This window comes from Oryx dammah, unplaced genomic scaffold, assembly GCF_014754425.2.
Source record: "Oryx dammah isolate SB20612 unplaced genomic scaffold, SCBI_Odam_1.1 HiC_scaffold_3, whole genome shotgun sequence".
NCBI classification, from domain to species: domain Eukaryota; kingdom Metazoa; phylum Chordata; class Mammalia; order Artiodactyla; family Bovidae; genus Oryx; species Oryx dammah.
This window is the reverse complement of record NW_024070187.1, coordinates 114,214,019-114,236,489: the sequence shown is the minus strand read 5'-3', so window position 1 is coordinate 114,236,489 and position 22,471 is coordinate 114,214,019. Positions and strand designations below refer to the sequence as shown.

Here is a 22,471-nt window from a genome sequence, read left to right as displayed (position 1 = left end):
TTTGCCCTGAGTTAGAAAGTTGACGGTAGGGACCTGTACAGTGGCCGGGCCATCTCTCTCCGCAGAGGAGCAGTACGTGTCAGACGTCTTGAACTACATCGACCACGGGGACCCGCAGGTCCGGGGAGCCACAGCCATCCTGTGCGGGACCCTCGTCTGCTCCGTCCTCGGCCGGTGCCGCTTCCATGTGGCGGGCTGGATGGGCGCCGTCAGAGCCCGGACAGGTAACCACCAGCTTTCAGCTTTCAGCATCGTCGCTCCTGGATGGCGTTCTTGTGTTCAGGTTCACACGAAAGCGTCTGTGCTTGCTCTTCCGGGCAGGAAATACATTTTCTCTGGCGGACTGCATTCCTCTGCTACAGAAAACTTTGAAGGACGAATCCTCGGTTACTTGCAAGTTGGCTTGTGCTGCTGTGAGGGTGAGCATGAGGGTTGTGACGTCATTTCTTTGATTAGTGGAAATGTTACCAATGTTAACAATGATAAGTTAAGCTTAATATTAAATATTACCTTTCACAACAGTAATTAACATCTATGTATCTACCTCTCAGCCTTAGAAGGAAAACAGTGCCAGCAGAGTCAAGATTTAATAGACTTTGGTTTAAATCTCAGAATATTTGTTTGAAATACGCTTTTCCTAAAGCGTATCTCTGTCTTGCTCTTGTTAAGCGTAAAACTTGTTGATTTAAAACGCAGCAGCTCTTTCAGGCCCCTTGAAGGCACAAAGTGAGGCACTGGGGTTATTTAATCGCTGTGGTATTGGTGGTGGGACGGCCCCAGGCCTTTATGAGGTAGCATGTTGAAATGTTCTATCAGCTGGTCCCTGACTCACAACTGGCCCAACAGCAAGTCCACGTTCAGCAGTAAAAAGCGAACCCCAAGCCCTACTATTGTCAGATTCATGTTCCCCTTTCAAGTGTCTCGGCTCGGCCAGACTTGCTCCTTGGTCCCAGATGTTCGCCAGGTGCTGGTCAGTCTGTGTCTGCTGGGGCGGAAGAGAGTCGGTCAGCAGCACTCAGCAGTCCACGTGCGGAGCCGCCGCGCACTGGGGCGGCCTGGTGCCGGGCCCCGTCGGGCAGGGCGCGGGCCCTGGGTTGTGGTGCTGGGCCTGGGGCGGACGGGGGTCCAGCAGGGGCGGCACGTGCGCGGTGGCGGGGGAGAGGGCCGGGCCCCGTGCGGCGGCACGCTGGTGCCCCCCCTCGAGGGGACTGACGTGCGTGTGTGTGGCCAGTGTTCCTGAGTGAGGCCGCTGTCTGGGAGCTGCAGCAAGCATGGGGCAGGGTACACGTGGGGTCTGCAGAGGCCCACCCGCCGCCTGCCTTCCAGCTCTGTGTCATGAGCCTCTGCAGCAGCAGCTACAGTGCTTGGGGGCTGCAGCTCATCACCGACCTGCTGGCCCTGCGGAGCAGCTCCTACTGGCTGGTGCGGACGGAGCTTCTGGAGACGGTGGCAGAGATCGACTTCAGGTGGGTGAGGCGGGGCCCGCTGGGTCAGGCTTGAACGGCGCTGGGCGGCCCAGTGCCCAGCTGCAGGTAGTGACCCGTGTCCCTCTCTGTCTGCCCCTCTCCTCTGAGACTCCGTCCTCGTCTTGGAGTTTTTACGTCCAGGCAGAGGAGTGGAGTTTTCTGGTAGTCTTAGTCATTCAAGTGCTCTGCACAGCGTGAGTGAAAGAGCTCAGGCTTCTAGAACAATGATGCTTGTGTCACTTGGGCCTTTTGAAACGAGTGCACGCCACGCTGTACTGAGCCTCAGTCAGACGGCGGGTTGGTATTGTCACAATTAAAGAATAACTTCTGATGCCTTGCAGTTTATCATTTTCTAAGAAAGCATGATTCCCCATGTTTTCTTTCTATGCTTTCTTTTAGATGGGAAATTTTCTTTTTTGTCTGAGTTCGTGGGTTTTTTTTTAAGCCCTCGTTTGTAGAAGGCTGGTTGTGTGCCAGGCTGGGCTAGGTGCTCTCTGTGGGTCATTGTCTTCAGCCTTAGAGCACTTCTGTGAAGTCACGGCTGCTTCCCACTGCATCTCACAGATGGGACCCCGAGTGGTTGGGGGGGGGGACCTGCTGGTCTCTGAGGGCGCCAGAGCCTCAGCCTCCTCCCCACGGTCTGCCCTCCTGCCACCTGAGGCATTTGATCTAGTTCTGTAGGGCACCTGAGATCTTCCAAAACACCAGGTGTGTATATTCGCTTAGAAGAAAAGTACGGAGCACTTTCTGAGTCTGGAGTCGGGAGGAGTGTGTGTTCTCCTTGTTGGAAGCAGGCGTCTTCCTGCCGTGTAGCGTGGGGCTGCCTCAGAGCCTCCCCTGGCTCCCGCCTGCGGCCCTGGCCTGGCCGTCCTCCTCTGTGTGCCATGCAGGCCATCCGCGGGGCTTTGTTCAGTAGCTGAATTATTCACCGTGATATATGTTCTTTTGTGTTAGGTTGGTGAGCTTTCTGGAGGCCAAAGCAGAAAGCCTGCACAGAGGGGCCCATCACTATACAGGGGTAAGCCCTTCATTTCTGGGAGGCCGTGATTTAACTTCCAGGAGTACACTTTCCCGTTAGTGTGGGATTTCTAGGAATCCATTTTATCATGAAGCTTGTGATCATATGAGTGACTTTAGGGCTAGTGACGTTGAGTTCTTCTTTACCAGCTTTCCAAGATACCTGATCTAAAATTCATTTAAATACAGAGATCATATCTGTTTTTATCATGTTTCTTTCCAAAGCTTTTAAAACTGCAAGAGCGGGTACTCAGTAATGTTGTCATCCATCTGCTTGGAGATGAAGACCCCAGGGTGCGACACGTTGCTGCAGCTTCGTTGATGAGGTATTTGCCCAGTATTTCCTCTCTTATTTCATTTTCTTGGTTAAAGTACTAAACAAGATGACAGTGGGAAGAGAGGGGAAAATTTGGAGGCCATAGGGCATAACCCTAAATCCTTTGAGCTCACTTTCGGTGACTCTTAAGCTATCAAAAAGCATATTTTTCACTGTCTCAAGAGCCTGAAATGAAAATTAAGACAGCAATAAAGTACTAGCCTCATATTGTAAAAGTAGTGGACCTGATGGCCAGAGTTTTGGAATATGGAGAACAGCACTGAGATCACTAGCCACTTCTCCCACTGGAGATAACCACTGTTAACATTGTTTTGCTTTATGTCCTTTGTACACATTTCTTTTTCAAAATTAGGACACAGTGTACATGCAATTTTGTTATTCTGTTAATTTCCACATAATAATCATGAGCATTTTCCTGTGAGAAATACTCTTCTAACAAAGCCTCTGTGACCCCCGCCCTTGTCTGGGGCGCCTCCCTCCGTTCCGTGGTGTTCATGCTTCTGTCCTGAAGCGAATGGCGTTTCATACAGTGTGAAATGCAGAAAGGCTGGAAAGGCTCTTCACAAGAAGTTTGGAGTTAGTGGCCACTTCTTCACTGTGTGGTTGTGATAGAATTTTTTGTAAGGATTATTTGGTTGGATCCTAAGTTTTTATTGATTTAAATAATGAATAATGGTTTAGTGACTTGTGTTATACATAAATGTTTACCTAGTGACTAGTATAACGCATAAATGTTTACATATAACTTTTGTTTCTAAGAATTAATTCATGGAAGTTGAGTTACTGAGCCAAGCAACCTTTTTTTTTTTTTTTAGCTTTATTGAAGTAAAATTTTTTTATCTCTTAAAATTTACCCATTTTAACTGTACAATTAATGTTTTTTGGTAAACTTAGAGTTGTGCAACCTTCACCACAATCCAACTTTACAATATTTCCATCATTTCAAAAGGATCTGTTGTGCCCATTTGCAGTAACTCCCAACTCCCACCTGGCCACAGGCAGCCACTCATCTGCTTCCTGTCCCTAGAGGAGCGTGTGCCTTTTCTGCACACTCTATGTAAACGCGGGCACACAGTCAGCAGATGGACTTTGCACCTGACTTTGTTTCGCTCGGTTTCCGAGGCTCGTGCATGCTGTGGGTGGGTGCCCGTCGTTTGTTCTTTTCTTTGTTGTTTAACAGCGTTCTGTTGCGTAGATAATACTGTGTTTTACGTATGCATTCACCAAGCGATATGATTATCTTCACTTTTTGACTGTTAGGAATCATGCTGCTTAAACTCTTGGCTCCAAGGCTTTGAGTGGATGTACGTTTTCATTTCTCGGGGGGAGATACCGGCATGTGGGTTTTCACGGTTTTGGTACCTAACTGGAGAATCGCATGGATGGAGGAGCCTGGCGGGCTGTGGTCCGCAGGGCCACAAAGAGTGGGCCACGACTGGCGCGACTGAGCCGGCGGTGGCGTTACCGTCCAGAGGCGGGCCGGCCTGCCCTCCCGCCGCCAGCGTAGGGTTGTGCCCGAGTCTTCTCACCAAAGCAAGCATTTCAAAAACCGCTGACTATGTGTCAGTTGCTTAGGCCGTCATTGGTATTTCTTTTTAAGATAACTTTTATCTTGTTTTAAAAATAACAACATGTTTACTAAACAAAACTCAGGAAAAATATAAAAACCTTTGTATTCAAACTGCCCAAAGAAAACCAGTTGTGTTCTGGTGGATAGCCCTTTGGTTTTCAGTGTGCAGGTTGCTTCGTGGTGCCTGACTCTTTGCAAGCCCATGGACTGCACCGCCCATGGAGTTCTCCAGGCCACAACACCAGAGTGGGCAGCCTTGCCCTTCTCCAGGGGTTTTCCGTGTGGTCATGTGCCTATCTTTGGTTGCTTGTGAGCTATGCCTTTTCAGGGACTTAACTGGCTGTATATGACTTGCTGGACCAAAGATCTTGAGTCTTTACCATTTTCTGTGAATGACAGTAATTTATTAAACCTTAGGGGAAAATGGTGTTTATGACCAGGTCTTCCTGGAAGAAAGAGACTTTAACTAAAGCTAGTGGGGTTCGCACACCACTGTTTTAAAACAGTTGATTGTTTCTGGAAGTTACAGGCCCGCCTGTAGGTGTGTGAGTGCTTGTGCAGAGCCCCTGTGCTCCCTGCCTCCACTGCAGAGTTGGCCTGAGATGCGGGAGGGCCTCAGCTGGGACGCCGCCCCTGGGGGTGTGGGGGTGGTCCTGCAGAGAATGTCGCAGGAGTGAGGAGGGGCCCGCCCCTGCGACTCCTGCAGGGGAGTCTCCTGCACCTGCCGATGCTGATCGAGGCGATTAGAGGAGCGCTTGGAGGGCTTCTGAACTCAGAGGATTTAATCATGCGCAGAGCCGTATGTAACTGTGACGGCAAGAAGAAAGTCCAAGCAGGGGCGTGGGGCGTGCCTGACCAGTCCGCCGTTCAGGGGACGTGTCCGTGGGTAGGCGCTGTCGAGCTTGACGGTGACACAGGGCGCGGGGCAGTCAGAAGGGGTTTCACATACTTTTCTAAGGGAAATAAACCTGGCTTTTATGTTAGGCTCGTCCCAAAGCTGTTTTACAAGTGCGACCGAGGACAGGCGGACCCGGTGGTGGCCATGGCGCGAGACCAGAGCAGCGTGTACCTGGCGCTCCTCATGCACGAGCCGCAGCCTCCGTCCCACCTCTCCGTCAGCGCCGCAACCAGGTATGCCGAGCGAGGCGCGTGGGCGCTCGTCAGAAGCTTGCATTTCTAGAGAAAAAGCTTTAGTGAGGGTGTCTGAGCAGGTGGGCTGCCTTCGATAGGATGCTTCTCCCTCTCAGGGTTTACCACCAGCCTCTTTATTTAGGCTCTGCTGCAGCCACGCAGCAGTGACAGCACAAGTCTTAAGATTTGTTTGTTACGAGCCACATACTGACAACTGTATTTTCCTGTAGGGCTCTAATGCTATATCTTGTCCTTAAAATTTTCACTTTCTTTGTGTTATCCAAGAGTATGGTTATGTCATAGCATTAATTTTTAGCAGGCTGTTATTTTTAGCAGGGATGTTATTTTTAGCAGGCTGTTTAAGAATGTCATTAGGGTTATCCTAATGTCAAGAGTGTTATTTAGGGTTATCCACTAGTTAAGTGATTAGTAATTATTCACATTTTTTTGTGAAGGTCTTTAAATACAATTTCAAATGACTAAACACAGCCCATTCTCTGATTCTCAGATGAGTGGGATAGACTAAAAGTAATCAGCAGAAATGCTTTAATGAAGTTCTAATTTTCTTTAAAATTTCACTTTGCCAGGAAGGTTGCATAACCGATAATAAGAGTATTATACTTTTAAAGAATGCTCTGTGTTTTAAATGTTATTTTTAAAATTAGCTTTTATGTGATAATTCTTTCTTCTGAATGGCATTTTTAAAAAATACTTGGGTTAAATGACTTTTAAAGCCAAAATGTCCATGTGACAGTTTGTTCTGAATTTGAAACTCAGCTTGTCAAATTTTGAAGCTATTTTTCCTTAATAAATATCTCTTCTAATGCAAAGATTGTTTAAAAACATGGAAATAATTTTTTTCTTAGATAATTTCCTTTTTTTAACCTCAAAACTGGCATTTTCTCTCTTTGAAAAGATTCAGGATAAATGTTCCTTTAAGATAAGCAGAAGCAATATAAGAATATTTCATTATCAGGAATTAGACAAGCTTATGATAAGTAACTTAGTCAACAGGTTGCATCTTCTAAATGTCTTAGATGCCAACAGAAATAGGTATGTTTTATTAAAATTGATTAGTACCTACAGCTGTGAAAAATTTCCAGTCCAAACTCAGACTGTGCTCTAGACATTCAGCTTTGTTTAGCTTGGTTCTTGCGTGATAAGCACAGATGCCGGCCGTGCGCTGTGCCTGCAGGATTTATGTGAGGAGATAGAGTGTGTTCTCCTTAGTTTGTATCATTGGGTGCGTCTGTGGACAAGACCTGAGGGGAACGGAAGTGAATCATGCTCACCCTGCCTGGGCTTCCTCTGTGTAGTTGGGGAATTAGAACTTGAATGTAACTACTGGGAGGGATTGAAGCTCATGTGTGCCGTGAATGGGACAGTCTTGTAGTAGGAAAGGACTTGGTTCTGTTTGGAATCAGGAGTAGATTCCCATTGGATGGAATTGAAAGCTTGAACAGCGGGCAGCTTTGGATCAGCATGCAGGGTGCAGCCAAGGCTGTATTGAGGAGCATGTTGATCCTCTGGTGTGGTGGGGCACTGGAGGAGGGAGGGGTTATTTCATCCATCTTTATAGAATAATGACCACATTTATTTCTAGTTTTCCTGTAATTTAAAAAGTTAAGACTGCTTTAACTTCTTGTGGCCTTTAATCTTAAAATTGTAAATGCCATTTGAATTCTGAGAACGTCATAAACTTTAACGGGAGATTTTAAGTCTCTCTGTATCTTTCTCGTTAGAATTTATAGAGGCTATAACCTGTTACCCAGCATCACAGATGTCACTCTGGAAAATAACCTCTCGAGAGTCATTGCAGCGGTTTCTCATGAACTGATCATGTCGACCACGAGGGCACTCACAGTAAGTCTCTTGGTTGGGCTAATGAGTTAATTTTCCGTAGTTTTGTGTGGTCTGTTCTTCATGATAAGATACTTGTATTACGGCTCTTACATGTGGGCTTCTGTCAATAGAACCCTGGTTTATTCCAACGAAAATGGAAACAACTATTTTCAGGTTATTAAAGTAATCCATGTTTATTGTAAAAAAAAAAAAAAAAATTTCAGCCCATCTAGGAAGAAATAATAATGAAAAGCTACCATAATCCAAATTGGTAGTATATCAGCAGTTTAAAATATCTCTAAAATAATTGACTCAAGGACTTTATAATATACATGAAGAGGAAAAAAAACTTGGAAATTCTGACAAAGATTCTTGTGTTGCGTGATTCTCTGTCTCATTATTTATGAAGAACTCCAGTGTCCAAGAAACCTGTAATGAATCAATTCTGAGGACGACTAAACTCTGTGTAGACGGTGCTGTGTTTGTTTATGTACCTGTTAGCATGATGCTCTGGGGCATTTGTGACAATCTGCAGAGCGGGCCTCTAGATGATAATACTGAGTGAAAAAAGGCGCAGTACAAAACCGTGCTTGTGTATCGTGGTCATGAAAAGTGCTGTTCACGTAAACACATGGCTTACTCAGGAAACTAATGGGCAGAAAATTACTAAAATTAATTTTAGAACTATGAATGGTTATTCTTTTTAAGATACACATGTTCTCTAAAATGAACACATGTAATTTCCATAGTCAGAAAAAAGAATGTTACCATGAAAAGTGGCGCCAGTTCACTGACGTAGCAGCTTAAACCTTGTCGTTTATTTTCTATGACCGAAGGAATGCTTTCCTGCTGTAAAAGCTCAGACAGTTGTGACTAGACTCTTGATACTAGATAAGTGCCTTTCACCCTAAATACTGTTTGGGCTCTCTCTAGTTTGGGCTTTCTTTGATTTGTTCAAAATGTTATAAATTTTGTCTTTATTGTGGCCTACATATGTCAGACACTGTTCTAGGCTTGGGATGTAAAATCAAGAAGAATCCTTGCCCTGTGGTTCTTTCAGTCTGGTCAGGAAGATGCACGTTAATTAGCTTGAGCTCCGGAATGGCCGGTGCGAGGGTCGGGGGGGAAGCGGAGAAGAGGGGAAGGGAATTCCAGGTGGGGGGTAGAGGAGGCCACAGGAAGACTAAAGTCGAACAAGAGGAGGTGCCTCCCTGCTGGCCTCTGCCTGGATGTAATCGACCCTCCTTAAACCTGTATCTCGGTTTTCCAGCTGTATCTGAATTCTCAGGTGTAAACTTGTTCCGTGGGAGGGCAGATGTCCTGTGCTTGGGTACAGAGCTCAATTTGTCTTCTTTGTTCGTACGTTTTATGAAGCGTATAAGGAGGGTCAGTGTAATAAGCGCTTTTGGTGTTGAGTGTGATCTTATTGTTCCTTTCTTGTTTAGTTTGGATGCTGCGAAGCTTTGTGTCTGCTGTCAACTGCCTTCCCAGTTTGCATCTGGAGTTTAGGTTGGCACTGCGGGTATGTATTTCCTTGGCACGTGACTGTCTACAGTCCTGTGATACAGACATGGTTATACGGACCCTTTTGTTTTCCCTCGTGAAGCCTCCCATCAGTGTTACCTTTTGGGGAAATGCACACCGGAATATCTGCTTCTCCCGGTCAGTGGTGTTGGAGGCTGGGGACCGGAGGCGTGGGAGCAGAGAGCTCCATGTGGCCCTTCTGGATGTGAAGTGCTCACTCATCAGCATTTGGAGGATCTGAGGGTGTGACTTGCTATCTCATTGAAGGGAATTTGTACACGTTGGCAAAAGACTGTTCTCATTGGCTTGATTCTCTCCAGAATTATTCACTGTGTATTAAAAGTTCAGAAACTTTCTTTGTCTGGAATTAGATGTGGTCTATCATGCAGAGTTGTGATCAGTTACAAGAGCCGTTTAGGAACTGCTGTACTTACATGAGCAGTTGTCATTAAAGATGAAAAGGGTTTTCCTCCAGTAGATGGCCCTAATGAAGTGAAGTGAAGCGAAAGTCGCTCAGTCGTGTCCGACTCTTTGTGACCCCGTGGACTATACAGTCTGTGGAATTCTGCAGGCCAGAATACTGGAATGGGTAGCCTTTCCTTCTCCAGAGGATCTTCCCAACCCAGAGATCAAACCCAGGTCTCCCACATTGCGGGCGGATTCTTTACTATCTGAGCCACTAGGGAATCCCAAGAATACTGGAGTGGGTAGTCTTTCCGTTCTCCAGTAGATCTTCCCAACCCAGGAATCTCCTGAATTGCAGGCAGATTCTTTATACTTTCAATCAGATCTGCTCCCTGATTTCATTTCTCAGGTGATTTTTATGGACCTGTGGTTACAAGAAAGATGCTCGTTAACAATAGTAAAATCGCTTTATGAGCCGCCATGAAATGAATAGCCATAACCTTCTGTTTCGTTCATAAGAGAAGGCAAGACTTAGCTCAGCATTGCTCTGTAATTTGATCCTGCTTCCAGAGTGCCGCCGCTGAGCGCCTCAGACGAGTCCAGGAAGAGCTGCACCGTGGGGATGGTCACGATGATCTTGACGCTGCTCTCGTCAGCCTGGTTCCCGCTGGATCTCTCTGCCCACCAGGATGCTCTGATTTTAGCGGGGAACTTGCTGGCAGGTACTGGCCCTGAGTTGAAACAGTTAGCTGTGGGTAAACTCGTCTCTGGTTTCATTTGAGCGGGCACTGCATGCAGATATTGTCTTGGGCACCAGGGCGGTAAGAAAGCAGTGAGAGGGCTGCATGCTCACGTGGCCTGTAGGTCTATAAGGACGTGTGTCAGCACGGCGGGGCCACGATGCTCCCCGCTGGGGATTAGGGCGGGGACAAGGCTTGTCGGCTGGCAGAAACGGGCAGAGCACCCAGTGTGCCACACGGGACATGGAGCACACGTGTGACGCTGGAGAGCTGACAGTTCTGGGTGTCACATGAGAGTGAAGACGAGGATGGAGAATATGGCCGGTGAGCAGTCTGTCTCCATTAGTAAGGACTTAGTCCGTTTGCTCTGGGAGGTCACTGGAGAGCTTCACGAAAGGGACTGACAATCGGGTCAGTATTTTAGGAAGACCACTTGGCTTATGCGAACACAGATTGGAGAAGTTAGGGAAACTCACAGTTAAGGCAAGATGGAGAGAGTCTGAACAGGGTGATGGTTGTGGATTGTGTTGAAGAAACCAATTAAAAGAGAGTGAGGAGACAGAGTCCGCAGGTCTCGATCGCCAGTTGAACTTGAGTTGTCTAAATCAGGAAGGGGACTGTTGTCCTGGGGTGTATGAGGGTGGGTTCGTGGCAAGTGGGCACACAGGGAGATGCCAAGTTCCTGTGGAACCTGAGGCATTGCTGGCCCCAGGGGGTGTCCAGAAGATGCCCCATGTGGACAGGTTGGAGTGGCTTCGTCTTGCCCCCTGCCCTGGCGCTGGGGGGTGACGTGTGTGCCCGTATCGCAGCCAGTGCCCCCAGGTCTCTGAGGAGCTCGTGGGCCTCTGAAGACGAGGCCAGCACGGCAGCCAGCAAACAGGAGGAGGCGTGGCCGGCCCTGGGTGACCGGACCCTGGTGCCTTTGGTGGAGCAGCTCTTCTCCCACCTGCTGAAGGTCGTCAACATCTGCGCGCACGTCCTGGACGATGTGGCTCCGGGACCCGCAGTGAAGGTAACCCCTCACTCAGGCAGCTCTTCCCTGCAGCTCAGACGGTGGGGGGACTCCCAGACACCCGGGTTTTCTGGGTGCAGCCGCCTCTTTCCGGGCTCTCTAGCCCCTCCCTGCCGCCTTGCAGTCCATGCTGCTGGCAGCCCTTAAGCCCCCGTGTCCGCTGTGCAGACGAGGCTCCAAGGTGTAAGGTGACTTCTTAGATCATGAAGTGGGCAAGCAGCGAGCCAGGGTGCCATGCCTCTGCCTTCCACAGTGCGGGCTGGGGCTCTGCGTTCTCCTGTGGGTGTGCAGAGTGTGGACTTCATGGAGAGTCTGGGTTTGTTGCTGCCTAGCTCAGCTGCTTGTTGGCTGGGACATTGATTAAGTCCCTTCATCATCGCTGAGCCTGTCTTACTTGAAAATTGAGTTGAGAGCTTTGCTCCCTACCCTGCTTCATGCCCTGGCCCCCGGAGGGCGTCCCTATGCTCACTCTTGGAGGTGGCGGGCCTGGACGCCCGAAGCCTCCTGCAGCCCCTGTGGCCTGCTGAGGCTTCTCCAGCCTCTGGCGTTCACAGGGCTCCCGTTAGGAAGTGCTGGGCCACCTCCCACCACGGGCGATTGTCGTGTGGATTAAAGTGGACAGTGTGTGTACAGACTCTGAGGCCCACAGATGCAGATTCAAACGAAATGAATTCCACGGGTTGACTCTTCCGCAGATGGTGAAGCGCACAGAGAGCCTAGTTCTCGGTTTCCGTTGGTTATACTTCCTTCATGGTGTCTTGTGTTCTGTTTTAGGCAGCCCTGCCTTCTCTCACAAACCCACCTTCTCTGAGCCCAATCCGAAGGAAGGGGAAAGAGAAGGAGCCGGTAGAGCAGGCGTCTGTGCCCGTGAGTCCCAAGAAAGGCGGCGAGTCCAGTCCAGGTGTGAGGCCGCGGTGGGCCGGGGCGGGTGCCGGGCTGGGGGCGGGGCGGGGCAGGGTGGGGTGGAGCAGGGCCGTGGCCGTCAGTGTCAAAGCGATTAGGACTCACGCTTCGTCACGTCCAGGCTGATGGATAACGTGGAGTTTGGGGAATAAAATGCATAGAACAAAACCACAGAAGTGGTTTCCCCAGGTGTGCTTTCGGGTGTTAATTGCTAAGAGGACACAGAGCACGTTTTGGTCTTGAGCGTGTCTGAGTGTGGTGTTCTAATTATTCAGGGTGCCAGCCGTCTGCAGGTGCCCGCCCTGTACTCCCTACGCCCTGCGCCTCCTCCCTTCTGCTCTTCTCATTGATGTTCAGGAAGGGAGGGGGTGTAGAGGGCTGGGAACAGAGGTAGTGGGTGAATAATGAAGTAGGAAGTGGAAACCCTCCATTTGGAAAGGCCGTGTAGGGAGGAGAGTGGGGATGAAACCATCCGAGTGAGCCAAACCTGAAGAATTCACGGATACTAGAGGGGTCTCGGGCCAGAGGGACCAGAGTGCCTGTGGGCTCTGCCTATGACGGGTGCCGTCTGTGCCCCTCATGGTGGTCCTTGAGGGCAGGCGACTGGACTCCACCACACGTGGTCACATGCCACCTCACAGTGCTGGGGCCGCACATGACTCTTCCATTCATTTGCTTATAAAGCGTTCATGTTGAACATTTTATTATTGTTGGAACTTTATTCCTTCTTTCGGCTACACTGCATGCCTTGTGGAATCTTAGTTCCCTGACTAGGGATTGAACCTGGGTCCTTGGCAGTGAAAGCACCGGGTCCTGAGCACTGGACCGACAGGGAGTTAGTTTCCTGTATAAAACATTTGAAAAGATGCTGTTTTCTAAGGATTGATGGCAGTACCGCTGGGGATTTAGCATCTGAAAAGCTGAGAACTATGCAGATATAGTCATCAGTATGTGACTGGTCATCTTCCTGATGATTGGTAAACTAAGGACCCCCCAACCTCCAATCTGTAAGGCCTTGCAGCATTTTGTGTTTAGTACCAGCTCAGTGATAGCGTGTGACTCGCACGGTCATCCGCGCATGCTCACTGTGCCCCTGCTGACTTGCTTACAGGGCTTGTGACCTCAGTCAGCTGGGGGCCATCCCCCTGCTGCCCCTGGGAGCCTTGTGCTTTGGGAGGTTTTCAGATTGACCGAAGGTCCTTGAATCGGTTGTTCCTCTGAATTGCAGCCAGGCCAAAGCAGACACCTCCAGCATCACGCTTGTCTTCTCTTTTTATTTTATTGTATTATCTTTTGGGAGGTACTCAGAGTCTACTGATGTTTAATAGTCAGTTTCTTATTACTTCTAATTAATCAAAAAGTCAGGGAAAGTGGCTTTTTATCCTACTAGAATACTTTAGAAATAAGTGTTACAGTGATCTCTTTTAAACTTGGCAAGTGTTTCCTTTTGATCTGAAAGTGTGTCTTGTCTGTGTGAAGCCTCTCGACCACCTGAAACCTCAGGGCCTGTTGCCACAAACAAGTCGTCGTCGCTGGGGAGCTTCTGTCACCTGCCTTCTTACCTCAAACTGCATGACGTCCTAAAAGCCACTCACGCCAACTACAAGGTACTGCTTTTGTAAAAATACTCTTGCTCTCACGCATTTCAGGGGACTCTCTACATTTTTCCTATGATTGTAGATTATAGACATATGTATAAGTGAGGATGCCTTAGAGATATGAGTTACGATTAGCTTTTTCAGCTTTGTTTATGATAGCTTCCATCATACGAAAGGTTAGGATTTTTATTGGAAAAGTGATGTCTTTATGATCTACTGGTGCTGGGTCTGGGCGTCCCAAGACCACCCATGTTCAGTGACCCTCTGGACTGACTCCTAGGACTCAGCACGTGGTTGCGCTCACAGTGCGGACTCCTCATAGCAGGGTAGGGAGGACACATGGCCAGCCCGTGAAGGAGAGGATGCAGGCGGAGTCTGGAGCAACCTCTGCCCCCGTGAGGCCACGAGGAGCACACCCCCACCCCTCACAAGAACAAATGTGTGGCCACGCTAGGAGAGGAAAGCAGGGCTCCCGCCAGAACGTGTGCATCCAGACAGTCCGGCAGGAGAGCTGGTGTTAGTCCAACGGACTGCTTCCCGGCCGAGTTCCCAGATCCCTGCGCCAGCCCTGCAGGCGGGTTTCGGGAAGGACAGCCGTCTACCCTGGTGACTCTTCTGCATGGGTATATTTCTCATTCTGAGAAAGAGGTTTTTTTCCTTTTTCAGCAGTGGTTAGATTTTATTTCACTGAGCAAATTCCTTTCTACTTGTAGTATTTTTGCAGGGGTTTTGCCAGTCTTTATTTTCACAGTCTGTCTCTCCCTCTCACCCTTGTTCTTACATGTTATATCCTTGGACCTGATCCTCCTCCCCATCTGTTAAATGGGGGAAATTGCTGCAAAACTGACTTAAGCTGGCTGTTTAGGATCCTAACTTAGTATCTCTTGGACTAATTTAATATTTTGCTGCACCCCGACTATAAGGCTGTGTCCGGGTTTGATCATGGCTCCCCAGGGGCCCTGATGTGTGTGGGAGAGCTGTGCTTGCGCTCAGCCACTCAGTCGTGTCTGATCGTGACCCCGTGGACTGCAGCCCGCCGGGCTCCTCTGTCCATGGGGTTCTCCAGGCAAGAATACTAGAGTGGGTTGCCACAGCCTCCTCTAGCGGGTCTTCCTGACCCAGGGATCGAACCCAGGTCTCCCCCATTGCAGGCAGATTCTTTACCGTCTGAGCCACCAGGGAAACCCTGGTGTGGAAATGGACGTGTGTTCTGATGTTTTTCTGATGCTTATCAGATGCTGGTTATGATGGGCATTAAGCATTTTTTCTCATTATGATAGAAGGTTAGGAATTATTTTTCAATAGTGTCAAATATAAGTTGGAAGACGCCTTTGAAAATCAGTTTTTATTTAGCTATCTGGAAGAGTAATTTCCTTTCCAAGGCATTTCCCCAGTGCTACAAACAAATAGAAGCCACTCCCCACCCCCATCCCCACCCCCCACCAAGATGAGCCTTGGGCTGCCTAGTGGAACACAGCTCCCCGCCACAGACCGTGGTTCTGTCTCAGGTGCCCAGGAGGCCGCCGCCCCAGTGACGCTGTGATCTCGTCTCCCTCCTCATCCCCCAGGTCACCTTGGATCTTCAGAGCAACAACGAGAAGTTTGGGGGTTTCCTGCGCTCTGCCTTGGACGTTCTGTCTCAGATTCTGGAGCTGGCGACGCTGCAGGACATCGGGAAGGTTTGTGTTTCCTGTCTTCTCGTTGAACTGTGGCTGGCACACCTAAAATGCCCCTCTGGCCCAGGTGCCTTGGGGTGGGATCCCACCATCCTGGCATGTTTCGGAAGCAGGGAGAAGGTTCTTCAGTTTGGGCACTGGAGTCTGATCGCCATCTTAGCCTCACATTGAGGGGAGTTCGATTTGTATTCTGTTTTCACTTTTTGCTGTATGTTTGTTCAGACACAGTTGAATTAGAAGATTACTGGGTTTAAAACTGTTGAATCTTTTGCTCTCTCTGACCTGCTGCACGTTGGAAAGAAAGCAGGCACAGTGCGGGCGTGTGGCTCGTGCGGCGGCGCTTTAGGGAGGAGCAGCGCTGTGCTCGAGGCTGTGCACTTTGGTTCCGAGCCTAGTAACTGACCTCTGTCCGCCACCCTCCTGTCGTGGGGACCTGGTCAGGCAGATGGGAGAGTTAAGGGGTCGTGCGGCGGCTGCCCATGCTGTGTCCCCGTCCAGATGGGACAGTTAGCGCCTTGCCCACTTGCTCTGCTGTGTTGGGACCCACCTGTCCGGCTGGGGCATCTTGGTGTCTGATGAACTCCACAGTGAGTTTCCGAAAGCCCGCGCTGAGCGTGGGCTTCCGTGCAGTTCACGGTTCTCGTTCTCTCCGTCTTCCTCGCGACGTGCGTAGAGCTGACCTGGTCTCGGTCATTGTACACATTGTCTTCTGGCTTCTCCTCACTTGTTGCTTGTACTTTTCCCACACATCAGCTCAGAGGGGGCGGAGCAGTGCTGGGTCCAGGGCTGTCTTCCACCCGAGGTAAGGGCTCTCTGGCTCGGCCCTGGGCTGCGAGCCCGCAGGGAGAGGGGTCACTGTCCGGGCCTGTGTGAGCTCTGAGCGTGCTCCCTCTGCCGGCCTCCTCCCCGCCCAGCACTGCGGGGCCTCCCCAGGTCCTCTCTGGGAGGCTGCTCTGCTTTGAAACCCTCACTGAGTCCGCTTCCCGCACTCCCAGCTCCTTCTCAACTCGGGGCTCCCAGGCTCTGCTCTGTCCCTCGTCCTCATGCCCCTCCCGGGAGCTCTCCGAGCGACACAGTGAGCAGGCCAGCTGTTCGGCTAACCAGCTCGTTTCCCATCTCTTAGGGACCCCTGTCCTCTGGTGCCTGGTGATCATGGTCTTGGAGTCGTGGTTTCATGTATTGTCTGGCTTTTTTGGTGGTTTGACTGTGGGATAAATGAGGTCCCTCTTACCCCTTACTGGCTGGGAATGGGGTGTCCCTTTGTTATCCCGTATGTTTATGTTCCTGCCCGGGACTTGTTTCCTGGTTACTCTGGACTCTCAGAAGGCTGACAGCACCGTCCTTTCCTCACCTGTTTTCAGTTTCTTAGCCACCCGAGGTGGACAGGTCACGGTGGAGAGTTCTAACAAAACCTGGGCCACTGGAGAAGGGAATGGCAAACTACTTCAGTATTCTTGCCTTGAGAACCCATGAGCAGTATGAAAGGCAAAATGATAGGACACTGAAAGATGAACTCCCCAGGTCGGTAGGGAGTTCAGTATGCTACTGGAGATCAGTGAAGAAATAACTCCAGAAAGAATGAAGAAATGGAGCCAAAGCGAAAACAACGCCCAGTAGTGGATGTGACTGGTGATGGAAGTAAAGTCCAATGCAGTAAAGAGCAATATTGCATAGGAACCTGGAATGTTAGGTCCATGAATCAAGGTAAATTGCAAGTAGTCAAACAGGAGATGGCAAGAGTGAACGTCGACATTTTAGAAATCTGAACTAAAATGGACTTGAATGGCGAATTTAATTCAAATGACCATTATATCTACTACTGTGGGCAAGAATCCCTTAGAAGAAGTGGAGTAGCTCTCACAGTCAACTAAAGAGTCTGAAATGCAGTACTTGGGTGCAGTCTCAAAAGTGACAGAAGGATCTGCTGGCGACGGAATGAAACACCAACACTGCAGAGTGGTTTGAATCTATATTTTAACACTTGCTTCTTACAGCTGCTTTATTTTATATCCCTTGCACAACAACCTACAGGGCAAGTTGCCAAGCACTATGATTCAGAGACTATACAGTGCGCAGGCGCAGGGCGAGATAATCTTTACCTTGACTTATTTACTGCAGCTAAGACTTTGTTTTGGGGAACTTCCTTATCAACTTAGAATCCGTTTTGTCCCTGGGTCTGTTCCTTTTGAGGAATCAGAGAAACATCCTTGTGTGCAAGAAATGTTCTTTTCCCACGGGAACAAACAGAGGATTCTTGACTGAACATCTCGTTTGCAAGAATGTTCAGCCCTGGTTGAGAGTCTTGTTTGCAAGCACTTCTCAACCTTCCTTATACCTTGTTCCCTACAAGGATCTCTGTTCGTTTCTAAGGCAAACCATTCCATATCACAGTAATCCAAGTCTATGCCCAAACCAGTAATGCTGAAGAAGCTGAATGGTTCTATGAAGACCTACAAGACCTCCGAGAACTAACACCCAAAAAAGATGTCCTTTTCATCATAGGGGACTAGAATGCAAAAGTAGGAAGTCAAAGGATACCTGGAGTAACAGGCAAGTTTGGCCCTGGAGTACAAAACGAAGTAAGGCAAAGGCTAACAGTTTTGCCAAGAGAATGCACTGGTTGTAGCAAACACCCTCTTCCAAAAATACGAGAGAAGACTCTACAAATGGACATCACCAGATGGTCAACACCGAAATCAGATTGATTATATTCTTTGCAGCCAAAGATGGAGAAGCTCTATACAGTCAACAAAAACAAGACCAGGAGCTGAATGTGGCTCAGATCATGAACTCCTTATTGCCAAATTCAGACTCAAATTGAAGAAATTAGGGAAAACCATTAGCCCATTCAGATATGACCTAAATCAAATCTCTCATGATTATACAGTGAAAGCGACAAATAGATTCAAGGGATTAGATCTGATAGATAGAGTGTCTGAAGAACTATAGGCCGAAGTTTGTGACATTTTACAGGAGACAGGGATCAAGACCATCCCCATGGAAAAGAAATGCAAAAAGGCAAAATGGTTGTCTGGGGAGGCCTTAAAAATAGCTGAGAAAAAGAGAAGCGAAAGGCAAAGGAGAATAGGAAAGATATAAGCATCTGAATGCAGAGTTCCAAAGAATAGCAAGAAGAGGTAAAGCCTTCCTCAGTGTCAGTGATCAGTTCAAAGAAATAGAGGAAAACAACAGAATGGGAAAGACAAGTGATCTCTTCAAGGAAATTAGAGATACCAAGGGAACATTTCATGCAAAGATCAGCACAATAAAGGACAGAAGTGGTATGGACCTAACAGAAGCAGAAGATATTAAGAACTGGTGGCAAAAATAGACAGAAGAACTATACAAAAAAGATCTTCATGACCCAGATAACCATGATGGTGTGATCACTCACCTAGAGCCAGACATCCTGGAATGCGAAGTCAAGTGGGCCTTAGGAAGCATCACTATGAACAAAGCTAGTAGAGGTGATGAAATTCCAGTTGAGCTATTTCAGATCCTAAAAGATGATGCTATGAAAGTGCTGCACTCAATATGTCAGCAAATTTGGAAAACTCAGCAGTGGCCACAGGACTGGAAAAGGTCAGTTTTCATTCCAATCTGAAAGAAGGGCAATGCCAAAGAATGTTCAGACTACCTGACAATTGCACTCATTTCACACACTAGCAAAGTAATGCTCAAAATTCTCCAAGCCAGGCTTCAACAGTACGTGACCCGTGAACTTACAGATGTTCAAACTGGATTTAGAAAAGGCAGAGGAACCAGAGATCAAATTGCCAACATCTGTTGGATCATCAGAAAAGCAAGAGCATTCCAGAAAACCATCTAGTTCTGCTTTATTGGTTACGCCAAAGCCTTTGACTGTGTAGATCACAAGAAAACTCTTCTGTGGAAAATTCTTCAGGAGATGGGAATACCAGACCACCTTACCTGCCTCCAGAGAGACCTGTATGCACGTCAAGAAGCAACAGTTAGAACCAGAGAGGGAAAACTGGTTCCAAATTGGGAAAGGAGTACCTCAAGGCCGTATATTGTCATCCTGCTTATTTAACATATATGCAGAGTACATCATGAGAATCGCTGGGCTGGAAGAAGCACAAGCTGGAATCAAGATTGCTAGGAGAAATATCAATAACCTCAGATATGCAGATGATACCACCCTTATGGCAGAAAGTGAAGAGGAACTAAAAAGCCTCTTGATGAAAGTGAAAGAGGAGAGTGAAAAAGTTGGCTTAAAGCTCAACATTCAGAAAACAAAGATCATGGCATCCGGTCCCATCACTGCATGGGAAATATTGATGGGGAAACAGTGGAAACAGTGTCAGACTTTATTTTTTTGGGATCCAAAATCACTGCAGATGGTGACTGCAGCCATGAAATTAAGAGATGCTTACTCCTTGGAAGAAAAGTTATGACCAGCCTAGATAGCATAATCAAAAGCAGAGACATTACTTTGCCAACAAAGATCCGTCTAGTCAAGGCTGTGGTTTTTCCTGTGGTCATGTATGGATGTGAGAGTTGGACTGTGAAGAAAGCTGAGCACCACAGAAATGATGATTTTAAATGTGGTGTTGGAGAAGACTCTTGAGAGTCCTTTGGACAGCAAGGAGATCCAACCAGTCCATCCTTAAGGAAATCAGTCGTGAATATTCATTGGGAGGACTTATGCTGAAGCCGAAACTCTAAAACTTTGGCCACCTAATGCAAAGAACTGACTCATTGGAAAAGACCCTGATGTTGGGAAAGATTGAGGGCAGGAGGAGAAGGGGACGACAGAGGATGAGGTGGCTGGATGGCATCACTGACTCGATGGCCATGAGTTTGAGCAAGCTCTGGGAGAAGGACAGGGAAGCCTGGCTTGTTGCAGTCCATGGAGTTGCAAAGAGTCCGACATGACTGAGAGACTGAGCTGAACTGAACTTAGTTTCTGGATTTCCCTGGTGGCTCAGATGGTAAAGTGTCTGCCTGCAGTACAGGAGACCTGGGAATGCACAGAAGGCATTCCATACGTATTTGCTAAGAGACATGATTCTTCACTAGACAGCCTGTGATATGGAAGGCTCTGGTTGAATTCTTCCAGTTAACAGTTCTTGCTGTTGCTGCTGCTAAGTCGCTTCAGTCATGTCCGACTCTGTGAGACCCCATAGACGGCAGCCCACCAGGCTCCCCCGTCCCTGGGATTCTCCAGGCAAGAACACTGGAGTGGGTTGTCATTTCCTTCTCCAGTGCATGAAAGTGAAAAGTGAAAGTGAAGCTGCTCAGTCATGTCCGGCTCTTAGCAACCCCATGGACTGCAGCCTACCAGGCTCCTCCGTCCATGGAATTTTCCAGGCAAGAGTACTGGAGTGGGGTGCCATTAGTTACCTGCTATGAGCGGTGGCGTGGAAGAAACTTAACCCTGCAGGGTATATATACAGCCTTGGACATCTGGTCCAGGAGGAGTTAATCGGAATATTCAACATACATGGGCCTGAGTATGTGAAGTGAACAGAAACCGGTCACTTTTTAGTACAGGCAGTTGCATCAGATGAGTGAAGCGAGCAGCCTTCTCTCTGAAGTTGATGTCCCGCGAGCAGTGGCTGGAGGCCGCATGGCCACGAGGAGGGGCCTATGGTGGCAGTCGTGGACCGGCTCTCGTCTCCAGGGAGCCTTGTCTGCCACAGACCTCGTGTACGAGGCTGGAAAAGCACCTGTGAGGGCAGTTGTTTGAAGGCAGTCATGGTGGTCATCTTTCCAGGCTGTCAAGACACATCTAGGACTTTCTGTGGCAAATCACACCTGACACGTGTTGGGTTCAGCTGACCGTCTGCAGGCGCCCCCGGGATGCAGGGCTTTCAGCTCCCCTGTTGACTCTGACCTCCTGCTCTGAGAACAGGGCTGAACGCAGAGGGCCCGGCGGATCCTCGATGTCCTCTGTCTGGATGAGTGAGCCAACGGAGGCGTGAACGTAGAAGTGCGTGAAAGGAAAGGCGAGAGCCTGGATTTCATTGCCTCACACTGTCGCCGGCTGTGATAAGTGAGAGCCTGCTCTGAGTGTCCTCCGGCGTTGACGGATGTTCCCAGTTTAAACGGAAGCGGTCCTGTCTGCTGTCTGTGTGGGACTGCAGCAGCGAGTGGTCTGTGACTCGCTTCCTTTAATGCCTCACACTTCTCCTTTCCAGTGTGTTGAAGAGATCCTGGGATACCTGAAGTCTTGCTTCAGTCGAGAGCCGATGATGGCGACCGTGTGTGTCCAGCAGGTAAGCGAGGAGCTCCTGGGAAGCCCTTCTTCCCGCACGATGCTGGCGCGCTACCTGGCGCTCAGGAGGTGTTGCGTCCGGCAGCCCCACCGGCCCACCTCTGCTCGCTCATTCTCGGGCCAGGAGGCTGCTTGTCCCCTGTGCCCCTGGAGGAGGGGCTCGCCCTTGGGGACAGGCTCCTGTCCCCTTCCTGCTGTCCAAGCACCCCTCCAGCGTTCGCATGGTCGGAAGTCTTGCTCGCACATCCAGTTCGTTTCAGGCGGACTCTGTGTGTGTGTGTGGGAGATTCCGCATTAATTCGACTGTCGATGATTTCAATTCTTCCGCTCCAGTTGCTGAAGACTCTGTTCGGGACAAACCTGGCCTCCCAGTTGGATGGCCTGTCTTCGCACGCCAGCAAGTCGCAGGGCCGTGCGCAGCGCCTCGGCTCCTCCAGTGCACGGCCCGGCTTGTACCACTACTGCTTCATGGCGCCGTATACCCTCTTCACCCAGGCCTTAGCGGACGCCAGCCTGCGGAACGCGGCACAGGCAGAGCAGGACCAGGACACCGCAGGGTAACCTTCTGAGCACCCCCCGTGTTCTCCAGAGCTCTCCGCGCTGCTGAAGGCAGGCACCCCTTCAGAGAAGTGTGTAGTCCAGTGAGAGAGGAGGGCCTGGGGTGTTCCGGTCTCGGTGGGTGGGGCTGGGCTGCGGGACAGGAGAGCTGAGCTGCGACCACTCATGCTGACGTATCAGCAGAGCAGGAAGGGGGCGCATGTGTCCACAGACGCTGAAGGCGCGTTGCTGCAGGGCCAGGTCCTGTGTGTGGGTGGCGCTCGGGGCCCGCAGCTCGGGTGGTGCAGCTGTGCTGGTGTGCAGAGGACTGTGGGCGGTGTGTCCCCAGCTTCATGGATAAAGGTCTCTTTCCACTTAATTCATGGCTGTGCTGGTGTGCAGAGGATGGTGGGCGGTGTGTCCCCAGCTTCATGGATAAAGGTCTCTTTCCACTCAATTCATGGCTGTGCTGGTG

At 49.3% G+C, this 22,471-nt stretch overlaps 1 protein-coding gene across 1 annotated transcript in view; it reads left to right on the top strand.

The window, feature by feature from the left end:
• The window catches only part of HTT (huntingtin), a 124,421-nt gene that overhangs the window by 50,971 nt on the left and 50,979 nt on the right, over positions 1 to 22,471 (top strand). The window contains exons 17-31 of the mRNA XM_040237647.1: positions 66 to 224; positions 322 to 419; positions 1,327 to 1,466; positions 2,421 to 2,484; positions 2,709 to 2,809; positions 5,375 to 5,521; positions 7,264 to 7,384; positions 8,809 to 8,885; positions 9,863 to 10,014; positions 10,842 to 11,044; positions 11,819 to 11,945; positions 13,427 to 13,554; positions 15,114 to 15,224; positions 21,383 to 21,460; positions 21,793 to 22,016. Of these exons, the coding sequence (XP_040093581.1) occupies positions 66 to 224; positions 322 to 419; positions 1,327 to 1,466; positions 2,421 to 2,484; positions 2,709 to 2,809; positions 5,375 to 5,521; positions 7,264 to 7,384; positions 8,809 to 8,885; positions 9,863 to 10,014; positions 10,842 to 11,044; positions 11,819 to 11,945; positions 13,427 to 13,554; positions 15,114 to 15,224; positions 21,383 to 21,460; positions 21,793 to 22,016 (1,930 nt within the window). The remainder of the gene's footprint in view (positions 1 to 65; positions 225 to 321; positions 420 to 1,326; positions 1,467 to 2,420; positions 2,485 to 2,708; positions 2,810 to 5,374; positions 5,522 to 7,263; positions 7,385 to 8,808; positions 8,886 to 9,862; positions 10,015 to 10,841; positions 11,045 to 11,818; positions 11,946 to 13,426; positions 13,555 to 15,113; positions 15,225 to 21,382; positions 21,461 to 21,792; positions 22,017 to 22,471) is intronic.